The sequence below is a fragment of the Notothenia rossii genome (assembly GCF_949606895.1).
Source record: "Notothenia rossii genome assembly, chromosome: 2".
Lineage (NCBI taxonomy): Eukaryota > Metazoa > Chordata > Actinopteri > Perciformes > Nototheniidae > Notothenia > Notothenia rossii.
The window spans coordinates 32,761,070-32,782,686 of record NC_136904.1 but is presented as its reverse complement, the minus strand read 5'-3'; the positions used below and the strand labels follow the sequence as shown (position 1 = coordinate 32,782,686).

Here is a 21,617-nt window from a genome sequence, read left to right as displayed (position 1 = left end):
TTTATGTCGGTCATAAGGTAAAACATTTGTGTACTTTGGTTTACTGTGTGGATTTTTATATTCACAAGCTTTGCAGTATATTTAATAGAAGGTTTTTGAGGTTTACAAATCAAGGAGAAAGGGAAATACAGCGGGGAGGGGTGGGATGGGACTGTGTGGTTGTGCCATGGTTGAAGTCCTGGTGGGTCTGCTTCAAAACTTCCTGTTGGGAGGTGAACGAGTTTAATGAAGCGTTGGATTTACACATAAGGATATCAATATAGACTCCTGTTCATACTGTATACAGACAATTAAAATAAACCACCCTTATTAAAAAAAAAAGGTGTACATTTCTTCCATCACAGCCAATTCTACAACATGTATAGTATGATGATTTCAATTAGAGATGCCTACTTTCATCATAAGGTATACATTATTTTTACTTTATATGCAATATTATTTTCTCATAAAATCCTTATCTACTGACAAAAACATTTTTAGAATATAGTAAAATGATGTCTTCGATTGATTAGCACAATACATATGAATCAATCATTTAGATTGCTGCTGCCTTGGTAAATAAATGAATGTAGGCTAATTGTAGATATCGTAATAAAATATTAAGAATAAGAATTGGCGAGTACAGACAATGGCCAGGTCCTGATCAATTGAAGCATTTGCTGAATTTCTGTTGATATCAGACAGATAAATGTCATCACAACAACAAAGAATATTTGATTTCATAATCAGCAAGCTCTTAGATTGTTTATGGACACTTCTTTTTATTTCTAAGAAAAACATATTTTAGAGGCACTATCAAATATTTGATCACAACTTCTTGTTAAAGGTGTGATCATCCAAAACTTTAACTATTCTCCAAAACTTAACATTTCAAGATGTCAATAATCACGTTTTATGCTCTGGTCATTTATCAATCAATAATATATTATTTAATATATCAATATTGATTGACAAATGATCAGAGCATAAAACGTGATTCAATGAATATATATTATATATTATTGAATTCCTTTAAATTTAAAGTAATTAAGAGATCAAATAATTTACTTAGCATTTATGTACAGTTTCACTAATCCTATTATGAGTAATAACACCTAATCTAAAATTTAATAAATATATACGTTTTTTTTAATGTGTGTCCAGCTTCAAAAGTATTTTTAACACCTTGTTCGTGTTGTGTTGTTTGCTCTTATATTTATATATGTTTTTTTTCTTTCAAAAAGTAGTGGAGCATCTACATCTTTAGATATACATCTTGATCTAAATACATTCTTACAAAAAATCGTTTCTCTTTTTTTGGTATTATTATTATTTCCAAGGTATGTTTAATTGCTTCTTTTTTTGTTGCATTGTCGGGTCATTGAGCTTTTGATTCACATCCGGGTGATGTTTACCGCAAGAGGGAAGAGCATCCTGGTTCTGCTAACGAACCGCTGCTAAATGTACCTCCACCACCCATCCGAGGAAATTAATATATCACCGAAACTGCTGATATACACACACATTATCACTGTCGTCAAACCTGGAGCTGCTGCACCAGCTGTACGGAGTGCAACGCACGGCTAACGAGGTGCTAACGAGCTAACGTTCATGTCGGGCGGACTTCCTGTGAGCTCGGATATTTCTACGACGAGGTTAGCTGGCTAACTTTAGCCCCCGTTATTGATCTCACATTTTATCAAATGTCGACACTAATGAGTAGTTTGTAGTTTATACGTGTCTATTTGACCTTAAAATCCATTACAGTTTGTATGATAGTGTATTTCTCGTTCAAGGTTTACATTTTTTGATTTTCTGTTTTGCTAAGTAAGCTAGCCTAGGTCACCGTAACTAGCTAGTTAGCGTAGGATGAAATATCGCAAATGGTGTAAGTCCTCACAGATATGTCTACATTTTAGGATAACTCGACGCTAATCAAGATTATTTTTGTTAAGTAATCTCTTATTTAATTGCACATTTCACCTGTTTTGCCGGTGAAAAAGGCCCCGGAGAGCCCGTGTCGTGACGGGGTCCACACAGTTTAATGTAACGTTAACTAAAGGTAGTTACATTAAATTGTTGGCTGGGTTAGGGGCAAACTAAATAAGACATGGGTTTACCATAATTCATTATAGTAAAGGGTCTCTAAGCTGATCTAGTTTAGGTTTTACAAGTTCAAATACCTGGTTTCCAATAAAGCTAGGCCTGGTCTAAAGTGATCCAAACGAGAAAATGATGTGAAATCACACCTTTTCTGTTTTTCGTTGAGGTATTTAAAGCTTCGACAAACCTAAACCTATGTTTTAAACTGAATTGCATTTATGTTTGTCTGTTGCAGCAATACTTTGTCTAACCCTGGGTTGTTGTGATGTGGATAGAGAAAATGTATTGACGATATGAAAAGGAGATTTAGACCGTTTTATTGAATATAATTGTTAACCCTCTCCAGGTTTGATGAGAAAAAACGATAGATTTTCTCTTTTTAAAAATAGGATTAATCACAAATCTAACGGTTCTTTTTTAATCCATCCAGATTTACGAATGATCTGGCATTGTTGGGGGTTTTCCTTCTGATAATAAACCGTTCCCATTCTGAAACTAGGTGTTCATATTTATGTGTAAGAATAGGGTTATTTGTTCGGTTGTGGTCTGTATCTCTGGTCTCTGTCAAAGATAGTCACATGGAAATAAAATAAATGATTCTAAATGTTGAATGTTAAATGACCAACTCAAAATACATTTGTTGAGAGCTATGTCAATTCAGAGATATTTTAGTTGGAGATTGCCCTTGTCTTTTTCCTTAAATAAAAAATAGAATAAAAGCGTCACTATCTTAAATTGGAACCTGTGCATAAAGAGTTAAGAATTCCTCGTGTATCAAGTACAGGTTCAACACCTTTTCAGTAAAGTGTTTTAGATTTAAAGTTAAGATGGTATTGGTTTTGAAAAAGCAGTGACATTACCATTTATTTTTGTTATCTTATAAGAGGACTGATAAAATAGTCTGTGAGCATGGGGAAGCTGTGTTCTTGGAGGGTTACACAACCTGACAATACATTGTGTCACCAACTGGATGTTTGTTCTGTGTACAAGGTCTCCTTGTTTAGGTGCAGTGGTTTTTCAGGTTGACCTTGTCTGATTTTAGCCTGATCAGAAAAAAAGCAAAAGACAGACAGTTCCAAAAATACTGCTCTGGGTTTGCAGCACTCTGTAGGGTCTCCATGTTAATCTAGTCCAGGTTTAACAAGTCAAAGGGTGGTCGTTTTTGGTCTACACTCACTCTACTGTGGTCTTCATTGAGAAAAGGTAGTGAAATCTTTCTTTTTTAATTTGAACAAATCCTAATCTTTAAATCGTCAATTAGTGTTACTCTCATGCGAATTTTTACAGCTTAAAACATGTGGAGTATAACACTGTAGAGCTGCAATGATGAGTTGATTGATTTGTAAATAATCTAAATTGAATCAGTGCCTATTTTTTAATTTTACATCTCTGGTCTTTGTGAAATCCTTTATTCATCGCAAAGCAGGTACATTTACAATGTAACAGCAAAGAGAACAACATTCTGTGTTTCCCCTAGGTTTACTGCTTTGGGGGGTTGCTGCCTTGGGGGGGGGGGGGGGTATATATATTTTAAATCCTCCGGAGCAGAGTGAGGAGCTGTGGTTTATTGTTATTGATTAATGCATGAGTGTATCTTTTGGTCAAAAACATTAAACTCATGATTTAAAATGTAAGCGTTAAGTTTATTTAATAAAAGAGCACAAAGTGACCGTAGATAGATTACTTCAGTTGCAATTTGATGCTATATATATATATATTATATTAATAATAATACAAAAACACGGGGCGTGGGGCTCCTTTGTACTCAAATAAGTACAATCTCAAGGTAGAAAATATAAATAGTAGCATTTTTAAAGCAGCCAGATATCGGTAGTATATTTTGCTCTGTGTGACTTCACAACTGTATTACAGTCCAAACCATCAATGTAAAACAATAAATACATAGAAAAAATAGTTGCAGCCCTACATACAAGAAATATTGTTTGCTTTATTTCCAAATCAGAAGGCAACTCTGACCTCTTGTTATTAATGCCTCAGGTTATTCTCTCTTTTCTCCCTGTTTGTTCCTGCAGCTGGCGGCTCTTCATCCCATCCTGCCTAACATCTTGCTCAGGGGCTTCACACACTCGGTCATCGTAGCTCTGTCAGTCTGCACCACCGCTGCATCACACCGGCCTGACGCCTTTCCTCAGAGGGCGCAAGCAGCCAAAGCAGATGGTAAGCAAAGCACAGAGACCTTCTTAGAGCCACAAATTCTGGAGACTCGCTGCGCTGCCTTCCAGTATCGAGCCACGAAGCATTCAGAGGGAGGTAAAGGTCCTCGACACGGAGCCGCGAAGCTAGCTATGCCCGGATCCACGCCGGCCAGCAGCAAGGCTCGGGTGTACACCGATGTCAACACACAGAAGAACAGAGAGTATTGGGACTATGACGCGCATGTGCCAAACTGGAGGTAGAGTTAGTGTTTTACTATTTATTGGCTCTTATTCCATTGCTGCATTTCAAAATATTGTTTCATTCTGCTCACAGCGGGTGGCTTCTTTTGTGTAAAAAAGTTACAACCGTCCATCGAAATCTTGTCTAATTTGATTGTGTGCAGAATATGTCTTTTGTATATATATCCTTGTTTTCAACACATACTTTTACTGAGACAATTTTTATGACAGTGTTAGCATTTCATCGATTTTGAAAAGATAGCAGCCTGTCGAAGACAGTCCTTAAAGTGTACATTGTTTTACTGCATTTCCTTATACAAACAGAAATGAAATATTTATACAAAAACCAGTATATAAAATAGAAATGGATGATGTTTTATATAGAAAATTAAGTGAGTCTTTCATATGAGACAAAGTTATTATCGTGATTTTATTTGCATGAGTCTCTGCCCTGTCAACCACACATTTTGTTTTTATTTGAGAACCCAACATTGGATTTTAAACATTACTTTTAAGTTCACTCATTTAAAATATTTAAAGTTACAGTTAAAGGTGGGGTAGGTCATTTTGGAGAAACCAGCTCGAGTGCGCTAGAATTTGAAAATACACAGCTGGAAGAAATCTGCCACTTCCTTACAGAGCCCCTCCTCCAACACACACAAATGCGCACATGACCAATGAGGGCACGAGATAAGTTTGTGCACAGATGGAAGGCTGACATGCAGGTAGGCCATCCAGTTACTTTAGCCGGGCCGGCTAAAATGATTGGTCGTGCTTTTTACAGTACTACGGCTTCCACAGATGACATTTTTTTTATGGATTTTTTTGTCAAAGCACTTAAGATATTCATTGCTATCGGGATGTTAAGAGCATTCCATGGAATATGACAAAAAGTGTATCTCAAGCCGGTTTCTCAAACTTACCTATCCCACCTTTAAGCTGTAAATCTATTGAATATATACATATAAAAAAATGTATGTCCGAAAAAATGCCTGGTATAATTTCAAAGAGACCCAGGTGACACCTACAAATGTGTTAATATGTCCAACCAAGACTCCAAACCTAAGGATTTCAGAAACAAACATTTAAAACAGACAGTGTTCAGTTATTAATTTTTGAAAGGTTAGTAATTTATTGATTTTTCTTTACTAGTCTTCTTAAAAAGGAGACAGTTGCTTTTGCTCATGAAGATCTATTTTTGTTTAAATGTAGCTAAATGTTCCTCTCTTTCTCAGCAATCAAGACAACTATCAGTTGGTGCGTAAACTGGGTCGAGGGAAGTACAGTGAAGTGTTCGAGGCCATAAATGTGACCAACAATGAAAAAGTTGTGGTGAAAATCCTCAAGGTGAGTCTTATTTTTTTCCTTTATGTGACATTTTCCTACCTTGTTTTCCAACCGTCTGGACAGCTCAGTCGTGACTACATTTATTTTTCAAATCGTTCTGAATTGGATATACTGTTAAAATGTAGTTTTTTACTGTGTATATTTTAGCTTATTATCTGGATTCACACCAAGATTATCTCAGCAGCCCTCACAGCAGATGGCTTTTTCGTTCTTTTCTTTTTTTAATATAAAGTTACACCCGTCCATCCAAATCCTGTCAAAAGTGTTCTGATTTTTTTCCCAGTTTAAATATCCTTGTTGTCTACACGTCAATGACAATCAGTGACAAAGTAAGCATATTGATAGATATATGGCGCTGTCCAAGACAAACTGCTATCATTCGAAGATACCTGAGTTATTCTTTAACTAGCTCCTATTTTCCAATGAGTTTGTGTCTGAGGGACTTGTTCCAGTATTGAGCAACAGCACTGAAAAAGGCAAATACAATTTTTCTTTTTCTTTTTTTTCATCTGCTTGATCTGGTCTGGTGGGTTATGCTGATTTACCAATTTGCACTCAATAAGAAGCCTCAGAGTCTCACTGTAGCAACCTCTGCTGGTCAAATGTTGCTAAATTCCAAGTGAGAATATATAAATATAGGGGGCCCATTTAGAAACGTACATTTATTTATTTCATCATCAGATTGTTGTATTTTGAACCACCTGTTTTCTTCCGCAGCCCGTCAAGAAGAAGAAGATCAAACGTGAAATCAAAATTCTTGAAAACTTGCGTGGAGGAACCAACATCATCCGCCTGGTGGACACAGTCAAAGACCCGGTGGTGAGTTAGATCCATCCCTTTGATGCATGTGGGCCCGCCAGTGGAGATAATCCAGTCATGCGAGTAACCGTGTGTGTGAGTGTGTGATAATGATCTCCACCTACCTGCTGCTGTCCTCAGTTAAGCCTTGTGTTGTCCTCTCTTTGCAGTCCAGAACACCAGCGCTTGTCTTTGAGTGCATCAATAACACAGATTTTAAGGTACTTAAGTTTGGCCGTCATCATACGTGTAGAACGACCATTGGTATCATTATTAATAAAATGCATAATAACCCTCTAGTAAGAGTGTATTGTGTATGGACACCAGTTGAGCTGCTCAGTTTTTTTTTAATCATTTCTCCAAACATTGTTGTTCTGCAGGAGCTTTACCAGAAGCTGACTGACTATGATATCCGTTTCTACATGTATGAGCTGCTCAAGGTAAAAACACATTTTGTCTACCTTTCCATTTATCTAAATTCTATAATGACTTATTTATGGAATACTCACTGTTGTTTACCACTTTTAAACAAAAAACTGAGTGTGGACGTTCATTTATAGGGTTATCTTCAGTAATAGACAGTAAGCAGATTAATGCTGAGGAAATTGTAAAAAGTCAGGATTTGGAAGTTTCATACATGTAACCTTAGGCATTCTGCTATTTTCTGACATTTGTATTGATTAAATGATTAATCAAGTAGAACAAAATACAATCAAGTTAGCAATCAATAATGAAAACAACCTTAGTTATTTTCCTTTTGGCTTTATGAGTCCTGACTTTGTTTAATCATTGAGAAGAGAAATCTGGAGCGGTGATACCCACTAGGATAAAGAGAGAGCAGGGCAACATGGACTGTTACAGACTGGCTGCAGTGTTGACTGTGTGTCTCTGTCTCCTCTAAGGCTCTGGACTACTGCCACAGTATGGGGATCATGCACCGGGACGTGAAGCCCCACAATGTGATGATCGACCACCAGATGAGAAAGGTACTGGCTACGACATTTTTAGAGCGCTTTACCATTCTTTACAACCCCTCAGGACGCTTTACATGTTCAAGTGAGCATTCACACACATTCATACAGAGGCTTTGGCTGCCATGCAAGTTGCCACCAGCCCAAGTCATCTTAACATTAACAAAATGAAGGATATTATGACACTTTTAGGAAACACCTCAAAAGTTAGCTGTGGCCGATCTAACACACATAAAAGAATGTGTCAGAAGAATACTTTTGGTTTTCTTCTTGGGTTTTGTGATATTAGCTTGATTTTAAAAGGAGATTAAATAAACTTAAGTTAAAGTAAGAATGTGCATTAAAAAAATTATGAATAAACCTAAAAAATGTATTGGTAACATTTCCAAAGAAAATAAACAGTTAAAGGTGGGGTAGGTAAGTTTGAGAAACCGGCTCGAGATACACTTTTTGTTATATTCCATGGAATGCTCTTAACATCCCGATAGCAATGAATATCTTAAGTGCTTTGACAACAAATCCATAAAAAAATGTCATCTGTGGAAGCCGTAGTACTGTAAAAACTACAACCAATCGGCTAAACGGATTGGATTGCCGCCCTGTCTGTCAGCCTTCCATCTCGTGCACGCACAAATGTATCTTGTGCCCTCATTGGGCGTGCCGTCATTGGGCATGCATTGCAGCAGTTCTTCAATGACTCGCCAGCAACATGGCAGAGTTAGGTTCAACATCGTCTACTGGTCGCAAAAGAAAAAATGTAACGGAGCAAATTAAGAACAAAAAGAAAGTGGGAACTAGGAGAAGTCAAACCAGAGTCAATATCGGAGTTGCTTTGGCTGTGTAGTATTGCTAACCTAGATGTGTTTAGCTTTTGCCTGATATGTAACGTTACTGCAGCCTGCTCTCGCGGAGGAGGTGCTCTGTAAGGAAGTCTGAAGGAAGGGGCGGATTCTTTTTGGCTGTGCACTTTCAAATTTTAGTGCACTCGAGCCGGTTTCTGAAACTTACCTACCCCACCTTTAAATTAATTTGCGATATTAAAATGTAAAAAAAGATTGATGCTGAAGTGTTACACTGCATTGTAAAACTTTTTATTTTCCCTCTCTGTGTCTCAGCTGCGTCTTATAGATTGGGGTTTGGCAGAATTTTACCATCCCGCTCAGGAATACAACGTCAGGGTGGCCTCGCGCTATTTCAAAGGCCCTGAGCTGCTAGTGGACTATCAGGTAAATGCTTTTACAGATATTTACTCTTCAAATGAGGACAAAACACACAAGTCCTTGTCTTCTTTTAAATCGTTTTTTGGTGTCTTATTTTCTTTTATTTCCTCCATCCAGATGTATGACTATAGTTTGGACATGTGGAGTCTAGGCTGCATGTTGGCCAGCATGATCTTTCTGAAGGAACCGTTTTTCCACGGCCAGGACAACTACGACCAGGTGACCAGTCTATTATTTGAACATTCAAATGTCAAATCAAGAACTAAATATTGGGATGCATTTGTACTTGCCAATGTATCCAAAATATGTAATTAAGGGATTGCATTTGTTATTTTTCCAGCTGGTCCGCATTGCTAAAGTTCTGGGCACCGATGAGCTCTTTGGTTACCTGCACAAATATCACATAGAACTGGACACTCGCTTCAAAGACCTGCTGGGACAGTGAGTATCAGGATTTATTACCAGAAACATAATCAAATATATTCAAAACACATGCTATAAAACACAATACGTGAACAAGTTGTTTCTTTGGCAATGTATTTGGTCAAAGATGCAGTTTTATACAACATGTTTGTCTTGAATATGTTGCTATGTATTACATTGTTTTAGCTGCTTTTGTTTTTGTGCGTCATAAGACTAGAGTACTGAAAATGGTCAGTTTCCCCTTTCATGTTACCTTTAGTCATTTGATCCACTGTTGCCCATGTTTGGACATCTGCTCTGTTTAAAAACAAACTTACCTTTTTGCATAATGAAAACGTAATTATATCCTTTTTTAAATTGAGGTATTTAAGAAATCTGCAGTTGGTTCCATAAACCAGATTTTAGCATTTAGTATATGCAAAGGATAACTACTCAAAACACACTCTTTTTTTCTGAAAGTTTTAACTGAGGGAGTGTGTTTGAACCAAAAGCTGACGTTTTGACAGTAGGAAAAGCACAAGTGTAAATTATAAAGTGAACAATAGTTGATTTCTATTTAGCCGCATCAGTGTCCTGGTATTGTAGGTTTAACAGTCACACTTTAATAAAACACCATCATTGTTAATCTTATTAGATTACACCCTTGCTTTAGTAAATGTTTAAAAAGTCAAAGCTGCTAGTACTGTTGGATTGTCACCACAACTGTTTAATTCACATAACAAAAAAGAGACATTTTAGTCATGATAAATGTTTGTGTGCAGACAAACGAGGAAGCGTTGGGAGCAGTTCATCCAGTCGGAGAACCAGCACCTGGTGAGTCCGGAGGCTCTGGACCTGCTGGACAAGCTGCTGCGCTACGACCACCAGCAGAGGCTGACCGCTGCCGAGGCCATGCAGCACCCATACTTCTGTTAGTACTCACACCAACACATACGGACAGAATCCATGTTTTCTAAATACTGCCACCAGTCAATTATAGATTACAGATCTAGTTTCTCCTCTCCTACTTATTGTTAAAAACGCTGTGTGTGTTTGAGGTACATTTTATTTTCACTTTTAAATATCAGTCCAGATTAAAGAGTCTGTTTAACTCTCACCTTTGCAATCAGATCAAATCTAGCCACAAGGATTCTCCCTCTCTAATCCACATTTGCTAAATAAATCATGAAGAAAGAACATGAAACGTGTACAGTAAATTATATTTTCCTTATCAAACTGAATTCCATATTTCACTACTACTCAAAAGAGCTTAATCGCCTCGTAAATTCATAGTTACACACTTAATTTAAAGTTGACATAAATTAGGCATCACATTTTACAAGTCTGGTTCCACTGGTATGTTTATGTCCTTTTATGGACATTGCTGCATGTTTATAAAACTGGTCGGGCACCAGGACAAATACGTACCTGTATTTACTTCATTTACCTGAGGTCTGGATAAGTAAATCAAATGCAGTCAATGATAATAAAAATTCCAATGTTTCCCCATCAGATCCTGTGGTGAAGGAACAGGCAAATGCCAACACAGACGGCACAAAGGCCATAAGCAGCTCCAATGCAACATGATAACCAGAGAGCAGGTAATCCACGCATGTATGTATATTTACACTCATATCATTATATATAAATCATATTTTCATGAAGGTTTTAATATTTATTTAATGTGTTTGAGTCCTGTTCTGATTTGTATATACTGACACTTTTTTTATCGTTATTTCTACCCCGTTTGTATCATAGTAAACTCAGAGAAACAGCTCTCAGTAAAACGCATGGCACTTTCTATAATTCTCCTTATTATAAAATCTATCAGATGATCATTGTTTGACATTTAGTCTGTTTATCGTCCCTCTTTCGCCCAATCAGGAAGAATCTTCGTTACCTCAACTTGTGACCTTTTCGTGGCAGAAACCTCTGCCTCCACATCAACAGCCATACTGGAGCAAGATGTCAATTTTGCAGCATACACAAAACACGCACGGATTAAACTTTCTCCTAACAAAGTCCAGGGGGGGAGGGGGGGGGTCTGAGCTGCTTGGTCCGAGTCACAGATAAATCAGGTCTGAAATCAGATCCAAACCCCCCCCCCCCTCCTCCTCCTCCACCCTCCTCCTACTCCTGCCTCCCAACACCCCCAACCCGTTTTTAAAATGAGCAAAGTGACTGTTGTTGGATCAGTATCAAGCCAGTGTTGTGCCGTAAGACGTTTGTCCGTCATTACGATGCTGTGGTGACCTGAGATCCAGTTTTAGCACTGAGTGGCATGGAGGCTCTTTTCTGCTACGGATAGAACAAAAGCTATATTGAAAGAGAATAAACCATTTTTATTTAAAGACGCGTGTGTTGGACTTTCATTGACTCAGAAAGAGGTGAAATTCCACCTTTTCTGTTTTTCAAATGGCCGAATCTACAATCCAGATGGCAGTGGTGGAAAAGTACATTTACTCCAGAGTATATACTTGTCATGCCACGTTCTGCTTCTACTCCACTACAATTCAGAGGGAAATATTTGTACTTTTTACTCAACTACATTTGTCTGACAGCTTTAGAGACTTAACAAATTACTTTTTTTTTGTAAATAGAACATGTGAAAAGTTTATTACAAAAATGTGACTACCCAACAGTTAATTAAAGTGTAGCTGCAACAATCAATAAGTCAATGAGAGAAAACTACTTTGATCATACTAGTAATATTTCATGTAAGAACAGTTGATGGTTCTAGACTACCTTTTCTCCTAATTGTAATGCATTTGTATTAATATTGAGGTCTGAGCAAGACAAACTTGATGGCATTTCCCACTATTTTCAGTACTTTTACAAAAACCAAAACATGAGCAGAAATGACCTCCAGCAACCAGAGAGTACAATCCTGCTATTACATTAATGTTTGAGTTATAATCTGATGATTTAATATATAATAGTATGAAACGTTTTTTTCTATCCGACTGCAGACTGATGAGATTTTACCAGTAGTGAAAGAAGATATCAAATTTTTTTACTTAAAGTAAAAGTTGCAATATTATAGCTACAGGTAAATGTCCTGCTTAGTAAGTTTAAGTGTTACTAAAATATAAGTACTCATTATGCATAATGTCACATTTAGAGTATTAAATTGTGGGGCTCACAGGGTCCATTCTTATGTACAAAAGAAACATTTCCTAGGTGAATTTGTCAGCAGTGATTGTTTTGATGCTTTATGAAAAAGACCAGAGAGCTCATTAAATGTGTACTTTTTAATAAATAAACTGGAACTTCAAGATGCTTTCCAGAACATAAAACACTTGTGCAACATTCGTGCGTTACAAATAGGTGCATTCGTTTCGGCGAATCCAGGGCAATGGTTTGATGAGGTCAGCATACGACCACCTGCTCCAATTTAAAACGTACATCTGCTTACCCAATGGCTAAATTTGTAAACACAGCAGAATCAATTTTTCAATTACACAATGGTCTTTGGGTCCAAAGTATTTCAGAAGCATCACATGAGTAGAATTCACATTTTGTCAAGTTGTATTTTTGAGTTAAAAACTGGAACTACTAATGCTGTTTAGCCCACATCCCGGCTTTATTTCAGCTCAAAGACGGCTTGGCCCAAACTGAATGCCCTGACTGACATCTGAAGTTTTAAGTGTCAAACGCATAATAAAAAGCAGTCTAAAACCACACAGCTAGCTACAGCAGATGAGCTTTACACCCATCGAAGGCACACCCACAACACCCCCGCTTTCCCCTCAGCCAGTGACTCATGCCTGAGTGAAGAACCATGATGAATGGCTGCTTCTCTAAAAGCATGACAGTGAATTTAAATTGCCGCTTTTTTTTTTACATGTAAAAGAAAAGTTCTACATTACTGCAAATTCACTCATTGGCTTATTTTGCAGAGAGCTAGAGGAGAAGATTGATACCACTAATATCGACATGGCTGGTGTTAAATATGAAGCAACAACCGGTTAGCTTAGCATAAATAAAAACAGCTAGCTTAGCTCTAAATTCCCTTTTTTATGTAGTGTTATTTGCAGCAATATTTCTGGTTGTACAAAAGTACATACAAAAAACCAGCTCTGCTTTTGTTCTGAAAAGTACAAGTTTTGTATTATACATAAGGCTGTAATTAGCTTATTAAGCTAACATTAGCTCCATTAATTAAAATAAAGTTATGAATAGCTGACTCATTGTCGATATATATTAATGTAAAGTTTCTTAAATGCACTTGATGAATGTACACATATAATGCGAAAGGACTGATGCTAAAGCCAATAATTAGCCTTTAGTAGCTATAGTATAGCTAGTCCTTGTGTTAGAAAACATGTAGGTTGCGACTGCTCATTCTCACGCATACATGTATTTCTAAATATCATGATTTTATCTTCACAGGAAAAGGCTATCATAATGAGGTTCTAACTGATGTGTTAATGGCAACATCTGGAACCGCGTCTGAAAAGTAAATGTCTCTAAATTAAGGAGCGGGACAGAGCCGCTAAAATTACCATAAACACTGTGATAAAGGGCTGCACAGTGGATGTTTTTGTCATGAGTGTAGCCTTTAACTACATAAACAAAAATTATATGCGTCTTGGCTTTGGAGATTGGAGGCATGCTAACATTTGAGCAAAAAAAACCCACTATTTATTAACCTTTCCTTTCTCCTGGTTCTTCGGTTTTAGGTTTGAGTAAGACCAATTTTTCAAACAACATATCTATCTCTTTCGAGCCCTATGGAGCTAGCCTCAATGGATACATTTGAGTTTCCAAGCTATGATTGTTCAATCAATGCTCAGTGTAGGGTCAATTGCTGTTTTTATATTTCGGACAGAGCGAGGCTAGCAGTTAGATGTGACCAATATTAATCTTCTCATCTACATTTCTGTAAAAAAAAAATATCCTTCACTTTAGCATGAGAAAGATTGGCTTCTGCAGAGGGGGAGCTAAGGGAAGGGGTCACATCACAGTAGCTTATTGATATGAAAAGACCACCAAGGACACTGCTTAGACAGTAAGAGCTGATTTTCTTCTTAATAACACTGATATCTTTAAAAAGTACCCTGGAAAAGCTTAAATACTTCACCAAGTCCACTGGCACTTGACAACTTAATGATTCATGGTCTCAGTAAATATATCCTCAGGGTTTATAATATGTCCGTGCTTGGTGTCTTTTTAAAAATGCAAAATATCTAAGGCATAAAAGCAATGCTGTATAAAATAAAAAAGTTATAAAGCTAAGACCAGAGACATTCATTGTGTTCTCTTAAAAGTAAAAAACTTAAATAATTGCATAAATAAGCATGTGATTATGTATAAATCTGTACATGACATGATAGTGGTGTCCTGTACAGGCGCTGAGAGCAGTGATTATGTATGAGTCTACATATTTAATGTTGGTTACATCGCAGAGTTGCAGTATTGAGGTAACTTCATAATAGGAGTAAAGGCGAGGAGGGTACATGCAATTGGACAAAATGTATATAGAGGTGTTAGTGTGTTTGTCCCTTTTTGTTCGTAACATTCAAGTTTTTACAAAATTTGCTAAAATAAAGCATAATACTGATTTCTTTTAGTGATATCGAACACACCACGTGCTCCACGTCTTCTTCTTTGATTCAGGTGGTGCGGGGGGGGGTCTCAGGGTAGCAGGTGTTGAAGCGCTGAATCGTCCAGTTCGTTGACGGAGACGATGTGATCCAAGTGTTGCAGGTAACGCTCCTGGTCCCGCATGAAGTGAGGGATTCTGGTCCGTGGGAGGACAGCCAGGGGACGCAGCCTCTCCACGTCTTCGAAAGACACCTGAAGAGAGGAAGAAGAAGAAGAAGAAGAAGGTGCATCGGTGGAGGGGAACACCTCTAGGACAGTGGTGGGGGTACATTTTCTCAAACTCTACATATTTAAAAAAGGTATTTGAGAATTTAATTTAATTCAACTATCTACATCACTGTCAGAGGTACATTTTGACAGCTTTAGTTACTTTTCAGATTGGTTTTCTTTGGATAATGCATCAGAAATCCTCACAGAGCTAAAAAAGGGCTGTTTTTTTCCCCAGGACAATGCTACAGCCATACAGTATGAAACTGTTACGGAAAATAATTGATTGCGACCTCTCAGTTTATAGAATTACATTTTATACTGAAAACGTCCTGCAGGGGTCAGAAGCTGCACATCACCCTTCTTTAAATCTGAACAGGAGTCTGCATTTTTAAAATCAATCCAAACAAGCCGATAAGACATCTTTATTATAATCTTTTGATATTTTAGGAACTGGTTTAAAGTTGTTCATCTACTTCATTATTAACAGAAGTTAAAGGCGGTTTAGAGATAAGGGTTCCTTACTTACCTGCCATATAGTAATCGTTGTATTAGGAACAAAGGCTCTTATTATTTGAAGCTGACGACACTGACCTTGCCTAAAGAAGTCAACATCTTGAAGTCAATGTTCCTTCGATGCCTAAGGATACGAAGGATCCCATCCAGGTAAACCTGATCTTTACTGAAGCAACCTGAGAAAAACAGACACACAACTTGCAGGAAGAAATCAAATAAAAGTATAATCTTTCAGGAAGACCCCTTCATAATATAAAGATAAGTTATGGAGAGGACTGGGTTTCGTCTCTCAGTCTACATTAATGCTACTTTCTTGTTTTCCAATTGGTATCTTGTAACAATAGGCTGTATTACATTTGGACATAGACTGTGTGTGTGTGTGTGTGTGTGTGTGTGTGTGTGTGTGTGTGTGTGTGTGTGTGTGTGTGTGTGTGTGTGTGTGTGTGTGTGTGTGTGTGTGTGTGTGTGTGTGTGTGTGTGTGTGTGTGTGTGTGTGTGTGTGTGTGTGTGTGCGCGTGCGTGCGTGCTGCGCATGCTGACCTGGCTCCGAGGTGTCGGTCTGCCCCCTCTTGGCTCTCAGGCAGTACTCCCAGCGGACGTCGGGGTCCTGTACGAAGCGGGCGATGTGGCTGAAGACGCGGCTGAAGCTCATGCTGGCGGCATGGTACACGGTGTAGTACAGCAGGGCGGCACGCCACAGGTAGGGCTGTTTCCGTAGCAATACGCTGTGCAGGCTGGCCAGGCCCTCCTCTGTGGGATTGGCCGGTTTGAGGCCGAACTGCTTCCTGCCTTCAGTGGTGCACCACGGCTGCAGGTTGTTGTTCACCCCGCGCAGGTAGTGTGTGCCTGAGGAGAGCATAAAGGGCCATGAGTCAATCAACATGGAATCTTTGGTTATTTTATTTCCCTTTTTTCACTTTCTATTATTTTATTTTTGTATCCATTATTTTATGCCGTTTTTCTTAGTTTCTTTACATTTTTCAGTTTACTTACCTATTTCTACCATGTTTTTAGTAAGTTGTATTCATATAGTTAATTTTTCTTCCATTATAATTGGTTTAGTTCTGTTTTTTTCTTTCTTCTATGGCCTTGTTATGAGAAGGTAGTATCTGATGCTAACCTGACTGATAGTACTGATCGGTTTACGGAAATGTTATTGGGATACTATTTCATTATTAAGCGCTTTGAGCACCAGGAAAAACGCTTTATAAATGTAATGTATTATTATTATTATTATTTTTATATGAGGTTGGTTGTGTTTTTTCTTTTGTGAGACATCTTTTCAACCCGCTGGTAAACAACCTTTATCCAAATGTCATCTGTGCTCCTCTTTTTCTCCAAACAGGTCGGATATCAGCATGCTAATGTTATTGGTATCAGATGGGTCAGTTTAAGGTGAATTTAATGATGCCTACTGATCAAATGTCAACATGTTCCATTGTTTTCCTCTATCTTCTCCACCCAGTGAATACACTACTGTTTCTGTAGCTGCTAGTTACACTAAATGTTTTTCCTGTACAGCATTAAAGGATGTCGTTGTGTAACCCTATTTTGTCAATGAGAGCAAAGATTAAAAACTTTTTTTTAAACCTGAATGAATCAACTCTGAACTTCGAAACTTCTGCAAATACACTCACTGAGAGATTCCTGTTGTGTTTGATGATTCATTAAATATCCAACTACTTTGTTAATGATAGGATTCTCTGTGTTTGAGCGGCAGCATACCGATCTCATGTCTCAGCATCCCCTCCAGCCAGTACTGCCGAGCTCCGGCCAGGTTGATGGTCAGGGTGGGGCGACAGCTCTCCACCACCATCACCGCCTGAGAGAGCAGCTCGTCGGACAGACGCACCACCACCTGCACACACGCACACACATCCTTATTAATGATATCTTATTCCTCCTCCAAATCCTGGCTGGATTTTTCGTACCAATACGATTTTGAGTGTTCAATCAGAACTAAATGTACAAACAGTTTCCATCTTAGGCAAATAGAAAGGTTAACTGTAGCTGCTCAAGGCCGGACCTAGTTTGTTAGCTGCCCTATATTGCTTTTGGGAGGTTTTCCCTTTCCTGTAATGTGTTATATGAGGAATTTTGTCCCCCACACACCTGCCTGAAATGCACCAATCGGACTCCTTTGTTTACTTCCGTGACATAGTAGACGGAAACATTGGTTTAATCTTTGAATTTTTTTTGTATTTTACACCATTTCTTCATAATTTTTTATGTCAAATCTTAATCTGAAAAGTATTAAATAATGTGAGGAATAATAGTTGTTATGGGGGGAAAAAATATGATTATTTCCCACTGAGATGTAGTGGATTACCTTAACATCTTGAAGTACCTGAGAACGACTAATTCAATACTTCTCAGCAAAATAAGCATATGGTTGCAACTAACTAACAAATTAAGAATGATTTAAATTGTCTAATTTTCTACTGTTTATTAGTCAAGTTATGCCTACATTGTTTTTCCTCATATATTTTCAGATGTATCTACACGTTAATTTAATCTTTTCTTTGAGTCGTGTTATATCCAGAGGCTGAATTTGTGTGCTAGTGGTTATATGTGATGTACTTGTGCCAAGCTCAGGTTCAGGTGGAAAAAACATCAAACAAATCTCACTGCAGGACGGTAATGGGGTGATTTTAGCAGGGTAGGTCAGGGAGGGTAAACACGGTGAAGACCACCAACAATGTATTATGTGTTAAAGACATCACAGACATCAAGTTCTCACAGTAAAGTCTAAAGCTTGTACCAATTGATGATAACACTGCAAGCTTTATACTTACATTTCTACTACAGCGTTTTTATTGGGCATTGTTAAATTAGATCAAAGATGTTGAGAACTTGTTTCTTAACTGGATTTCCTTTATCAAACTACACTCTGCACACATGTTGATATATATCAAACCACAGGTGTGAATAATAACAATTCAATTAAGTAGAAGAATATTATCGTCACAAGTTTATGTCCCTGCCCGGATCGAAAAATAAAGAGTTTGGACGGGTAGCTCGTCTGCTGGGGTGTCTGAAATGTCCATGAGCAAGGCAGCTCAGACTTAATGCATTTGTTTGCGCATACAAGCATTTTGGGCCTAAATGTGGGTCACTTGAATAAAACCAAAACCTTTGTTTTTTCCTGCTGAACGTCAAAATACCTGCTGTTGTTTAAGTGTCTGTGCTGCATGTCACTCACCTCTCCCACGCAGCCTTCTTTCTGCAGATATTTACGAACAGCAGCCCAGACTTGACTTTTAGGGAGGATGCTGCCGCCTGTCACCACCTCGAAGTTCTCATAGCAGCCAAACTTCCTCAGGACACACTCCATGATCCCAACCGCCTGCAGTGGAACATAAAAATCTTCATCACCATCATCATGTGAACTCACAGGTGATATGTGCCGATGTGCAGTACTGTACCTGTTCCAGGAAGAGGCCGGATCCCTCTCGGTACTTGTCCAACACGCTCCTCGGCTCCGGCTGGGCGTACTCAAACTGAGGCTCGTACTTGTAGTCGGACTGGAAGAAAGTCTGCTTCTCCTGCTCCAGGTTGAGAGGCCTGAGGGCCACCAGCAGACAGGGCCTGGAGGATGTGGGCAGTGACCTCCCGGCCACCCCCTTAGGTATGTGTGGCAAGGAGGTGGCAGGCCGCATTTGCCCCCTGCTGGCTCGTAGACCGAGGGAGTAGTTGACGGAGCAGGTGCTCTCGCTGCGCCGCATCCAGCCTGCGCCGAGGCTCGGGCTGGTCAGGCTGCGTGTGGGGGGCGAGGGGGCGGCCGGACCACTGCGCCAAGGGGGCTGCACCATCCGCCTGTCTGCCATCTGCTCCTGAGACCCTCTCAGCCGCTGGGGTGTCATCTCCAGGCTGAGGGGGCGGCGGAGAGGCGGTCTTGGAGTAGCCCCGCCTTTTGATGATGATGATGGCGTCCTCTGTGCCTGGCTGCTGTTCTTCTCGGTCGGAAGTCCATTTTGGGACACCTTCTCTTTCTTGGCATCATTGCTCTTCTTGGCGGGAGGTGTGGCTTTGGTTGGATCTGCTCGGACGTTTGGCTCCATCAGGTCCCTGCTGCTCCCAACACTTTCACCCTCAACCTGATCCATGAAGACTTCAACTGAGTCTAACACCATCACCACGCCCGCTACGCCTCAGTCTCAACCTTCCTCCAGCCCCAACGCTGTGGGCACACAGATTCATGCATACTGCTTACTGTTGCGAGTGATGGTGTTTGTTTGACAGATGAGGAAAAAATGGGTTGATGTCTTTCACTACACGTGGTGGAAGTCCTGCATTCAAACCTACATTATAAAAAGTAAAAGCAGTCACTGCGCAAAAATGTTCAAATGTTAATGTCATATATTATGTTTTTGGATTGATACAACTAGGTGTATGTTGCATTTTTCTTCTGAAGATATTTAATGTTGTTTTAATTGTAACTCTTTTGTATATAGAAATTCTATGAGATCATCTTTGAAAGTAGAATGTATTATAACTTAGGGTTACAGCTTTGTTATGATGCAATCTCCAGCTGATCCAGGGGGAGGCTGAAGCAAAAAAGCTTTGAAATACTTTTTTAAAATAATAGGAGAATTGTATCACACTTCATCCCTGTCAGACAAATGCAGTGTAGTAAAAGGAACAATATTTCCCTCTCAGATGTAGTGAAGTAGAAGTATAATGATAAGAGTGAAAAACTCAAGTAAACACAAGTACCACACATGTTTATCCAAGTACAGCAGTTGAGTAAATGTACTTAATCCACCACTGATGCTGTTTATTGTTGCTGCTGGTATGAAAGAGGAGAACACGAGGCTGATGTCACTGTCAGTCACTGCTGATGCTTTAATTAGATTACAGTTGAGAAGCATGTCAGTGAATGTGTCAGTATGTATGGACACAGATTAACCAACAGGAAACAGACAGTCCATGTTGTCTGGACAGGAACAAAGCACTCATCAGAAATCAGAAATCATAAAGTATACAGCTAACCACTAGTAACATACTAAGCTAACAGTTACTTATATTACATGAAAGAACAGAATACATTTTAATTTTGAATTATCCATGGAGACAGTAGACCAAATAACAGACACAGGGATTAATTCTGAAGACAACTCTTAAAGAGCCCTTTAACTCACAAACTTAAATAAATAAGCTTACTTACCGAGGAACAGCGAGTCCCAGGACTTCTTTAAAGATGCCTGCCGTTTCGTTCACTCATTCCGGCCTCAGCTCCACAAACCGGGCCGAGGAGGCTGTGTGTTTGCCGGGGAATGATGGTAATTAGCGGATAGCGGTTCAGTAAGGAGCGGGGCCTGAGGCGCCTGCCTGGGCCGGCCAGGAAGGAAGCGGCGGTTGTGTTGGAAGATATGACGCGTTACGCCGGTTACGTCTGTACGTCATGACGCTACCTTTTGCGTCCTTAAAAAAAACCAAATTATGTCAAATACAGAATAAGGCACATTGACATCAATGTCCATCATATAAGCGGCACAACTTTATATTAAGGTACACAAATTAACCATCAACTAGTTGTTAATTAACATGCATATTAACAGTATATTGGCTCTTTATTAGTCATTATAAAACACTTATTAATGCCTTATTCTACATGACCATATTCTACAAGTAATAGGCCATTAGTTGAGAGTTTTTCCTCAATAACCCTGTAATTAGTCCTTATTTATTGCAAGGAAGGAAGTTGTTGTATATGAGCTTTGGTCTTAATATGCTCTCCTCAATATGTCTAAATAACTCAAAATTAGGTATTTCTATGTTCCCTTGTCTTGTTCATAACCAATAAGCTAGTAGTTTGACTCTAATTGACCTGAACAGGTTCCCTATTCTAAAGTTGCCTCCTCTTCACACTTTGTAAATACATTATAGCACACAACTACTGAAATCAACCTCAACAGTACATGAACAAAGTAGGCACACGTTGAAATATCTGTTTTACTAATGAACCACTCAAGAGAGGTTCAGACACATGTACCAAAACGTCAAGTTTCTCCAAAGCTGAAAACACATAATGCAGCCTGTAATTTTTTATAAAAACCGATTTTTAACAG

General features: G+C 38.7%; 2 protein-coding genes across 3 annotated transcripts; one reads left to right on the top strand and one right to left on the bottom strand.

Annotated features, from left to right (window-relative positions):
* The first annotated feature begins 1,364 nt into the window (after positions 1 to 1,364).
* On the top strand, positions 1,365 to 11,567 carry LOC307029922 (casein kinase II subunit alpha'-like). Of its 2 annotated transcripts, none has more exons than XM_079666075.1 (13): positions 1,365 to 1,634; positions 4,116 to 4,495; positions 5,714 to 5,825; positions 6,543 to 6,644; positions 6,794 to 6,844; positions 7,004 to 7,063; positions 7,526 to 7,609; positions 8,710 to 8,820; positions 8,932 to 9,033; positions 9,155 to 9,255; positions 9,999 to 10,147; positions 10,730 to 10,817; positions 11,101 to 11,567. In XM_079666075.1, the coding sequence occupies exons 2-12, from the start codon at positions 4,389 to 4,391 to the stop codon at positions 10,801 to 10,803; spliced, it is 1,053 nt and encodes a 350-aa protein (XP_079522201.1). In that variant the 5' UTR covers positions 1,365 to 1,634; positions 4,116 to 4,388; the 3' UTR covers positions 10,804 to 10,817; positions 11,101 to 11,567. The 2 variants fall into 2 exon arrangements, with proteins under 2 accessions (XP_079522201.1, XP_079522202.1); XM_079666076.1 differs by having other exon boundaries at positions 10,730 to 10,830.
* Positions 11,568 to 12,452: 885 nt separating this feature from the next.
* kiaa0895l lies at positions 12,453 to 19,679 on the bottom strand (the record flags this gene model as incomplete). Its single annotated transcript, XM_079666071.1, has 6 exons — positions 12,453 to 15,015; positions 15,625 to 15,722; positions 16,087 to 16,392; positions 17,272 to 17,404; positions 18,749 to 18,892; positions 18,972 to 19,679. 6 exons carry the CDS (start codon positions 19,677 to 19,679, stop codon positions 14,854 to 14,856), a joined length of 1,551 nt encoding a protein of 516 aa, XP_079522197.1. The 3' UTR covers positions 12,453 to 14,853.
* Between the last annotated feature and the right edge of the window lie 1,938 nt (positions 19,680 to 21,617).

Bases quoted from the DNA above. Each gene is read 5' to 3' on its own strand.
- LOC307029922 (XM_079666075.1), top strand. From the start codon at position 4,389: ATGCCCGGATCCACGCCGGCCAGCAGCAAGGCTCGGGTGTACACCGAT. The intron at 5,826-6,542 runs GTGAGTCTTATT...TTTCTTCCGCAG, and splicing joins TTGTGGTGAAAATCCTCAAG to CCCGTCAAGAAGAAGAAGAT. The intron at 7,610-8,709 runs GTACTGGCTACG...TCTGTGTCTCAG, and splicing joins TCGACCACCAGATGAGAAAG to CTGCGTCTTATAGATTGGGG.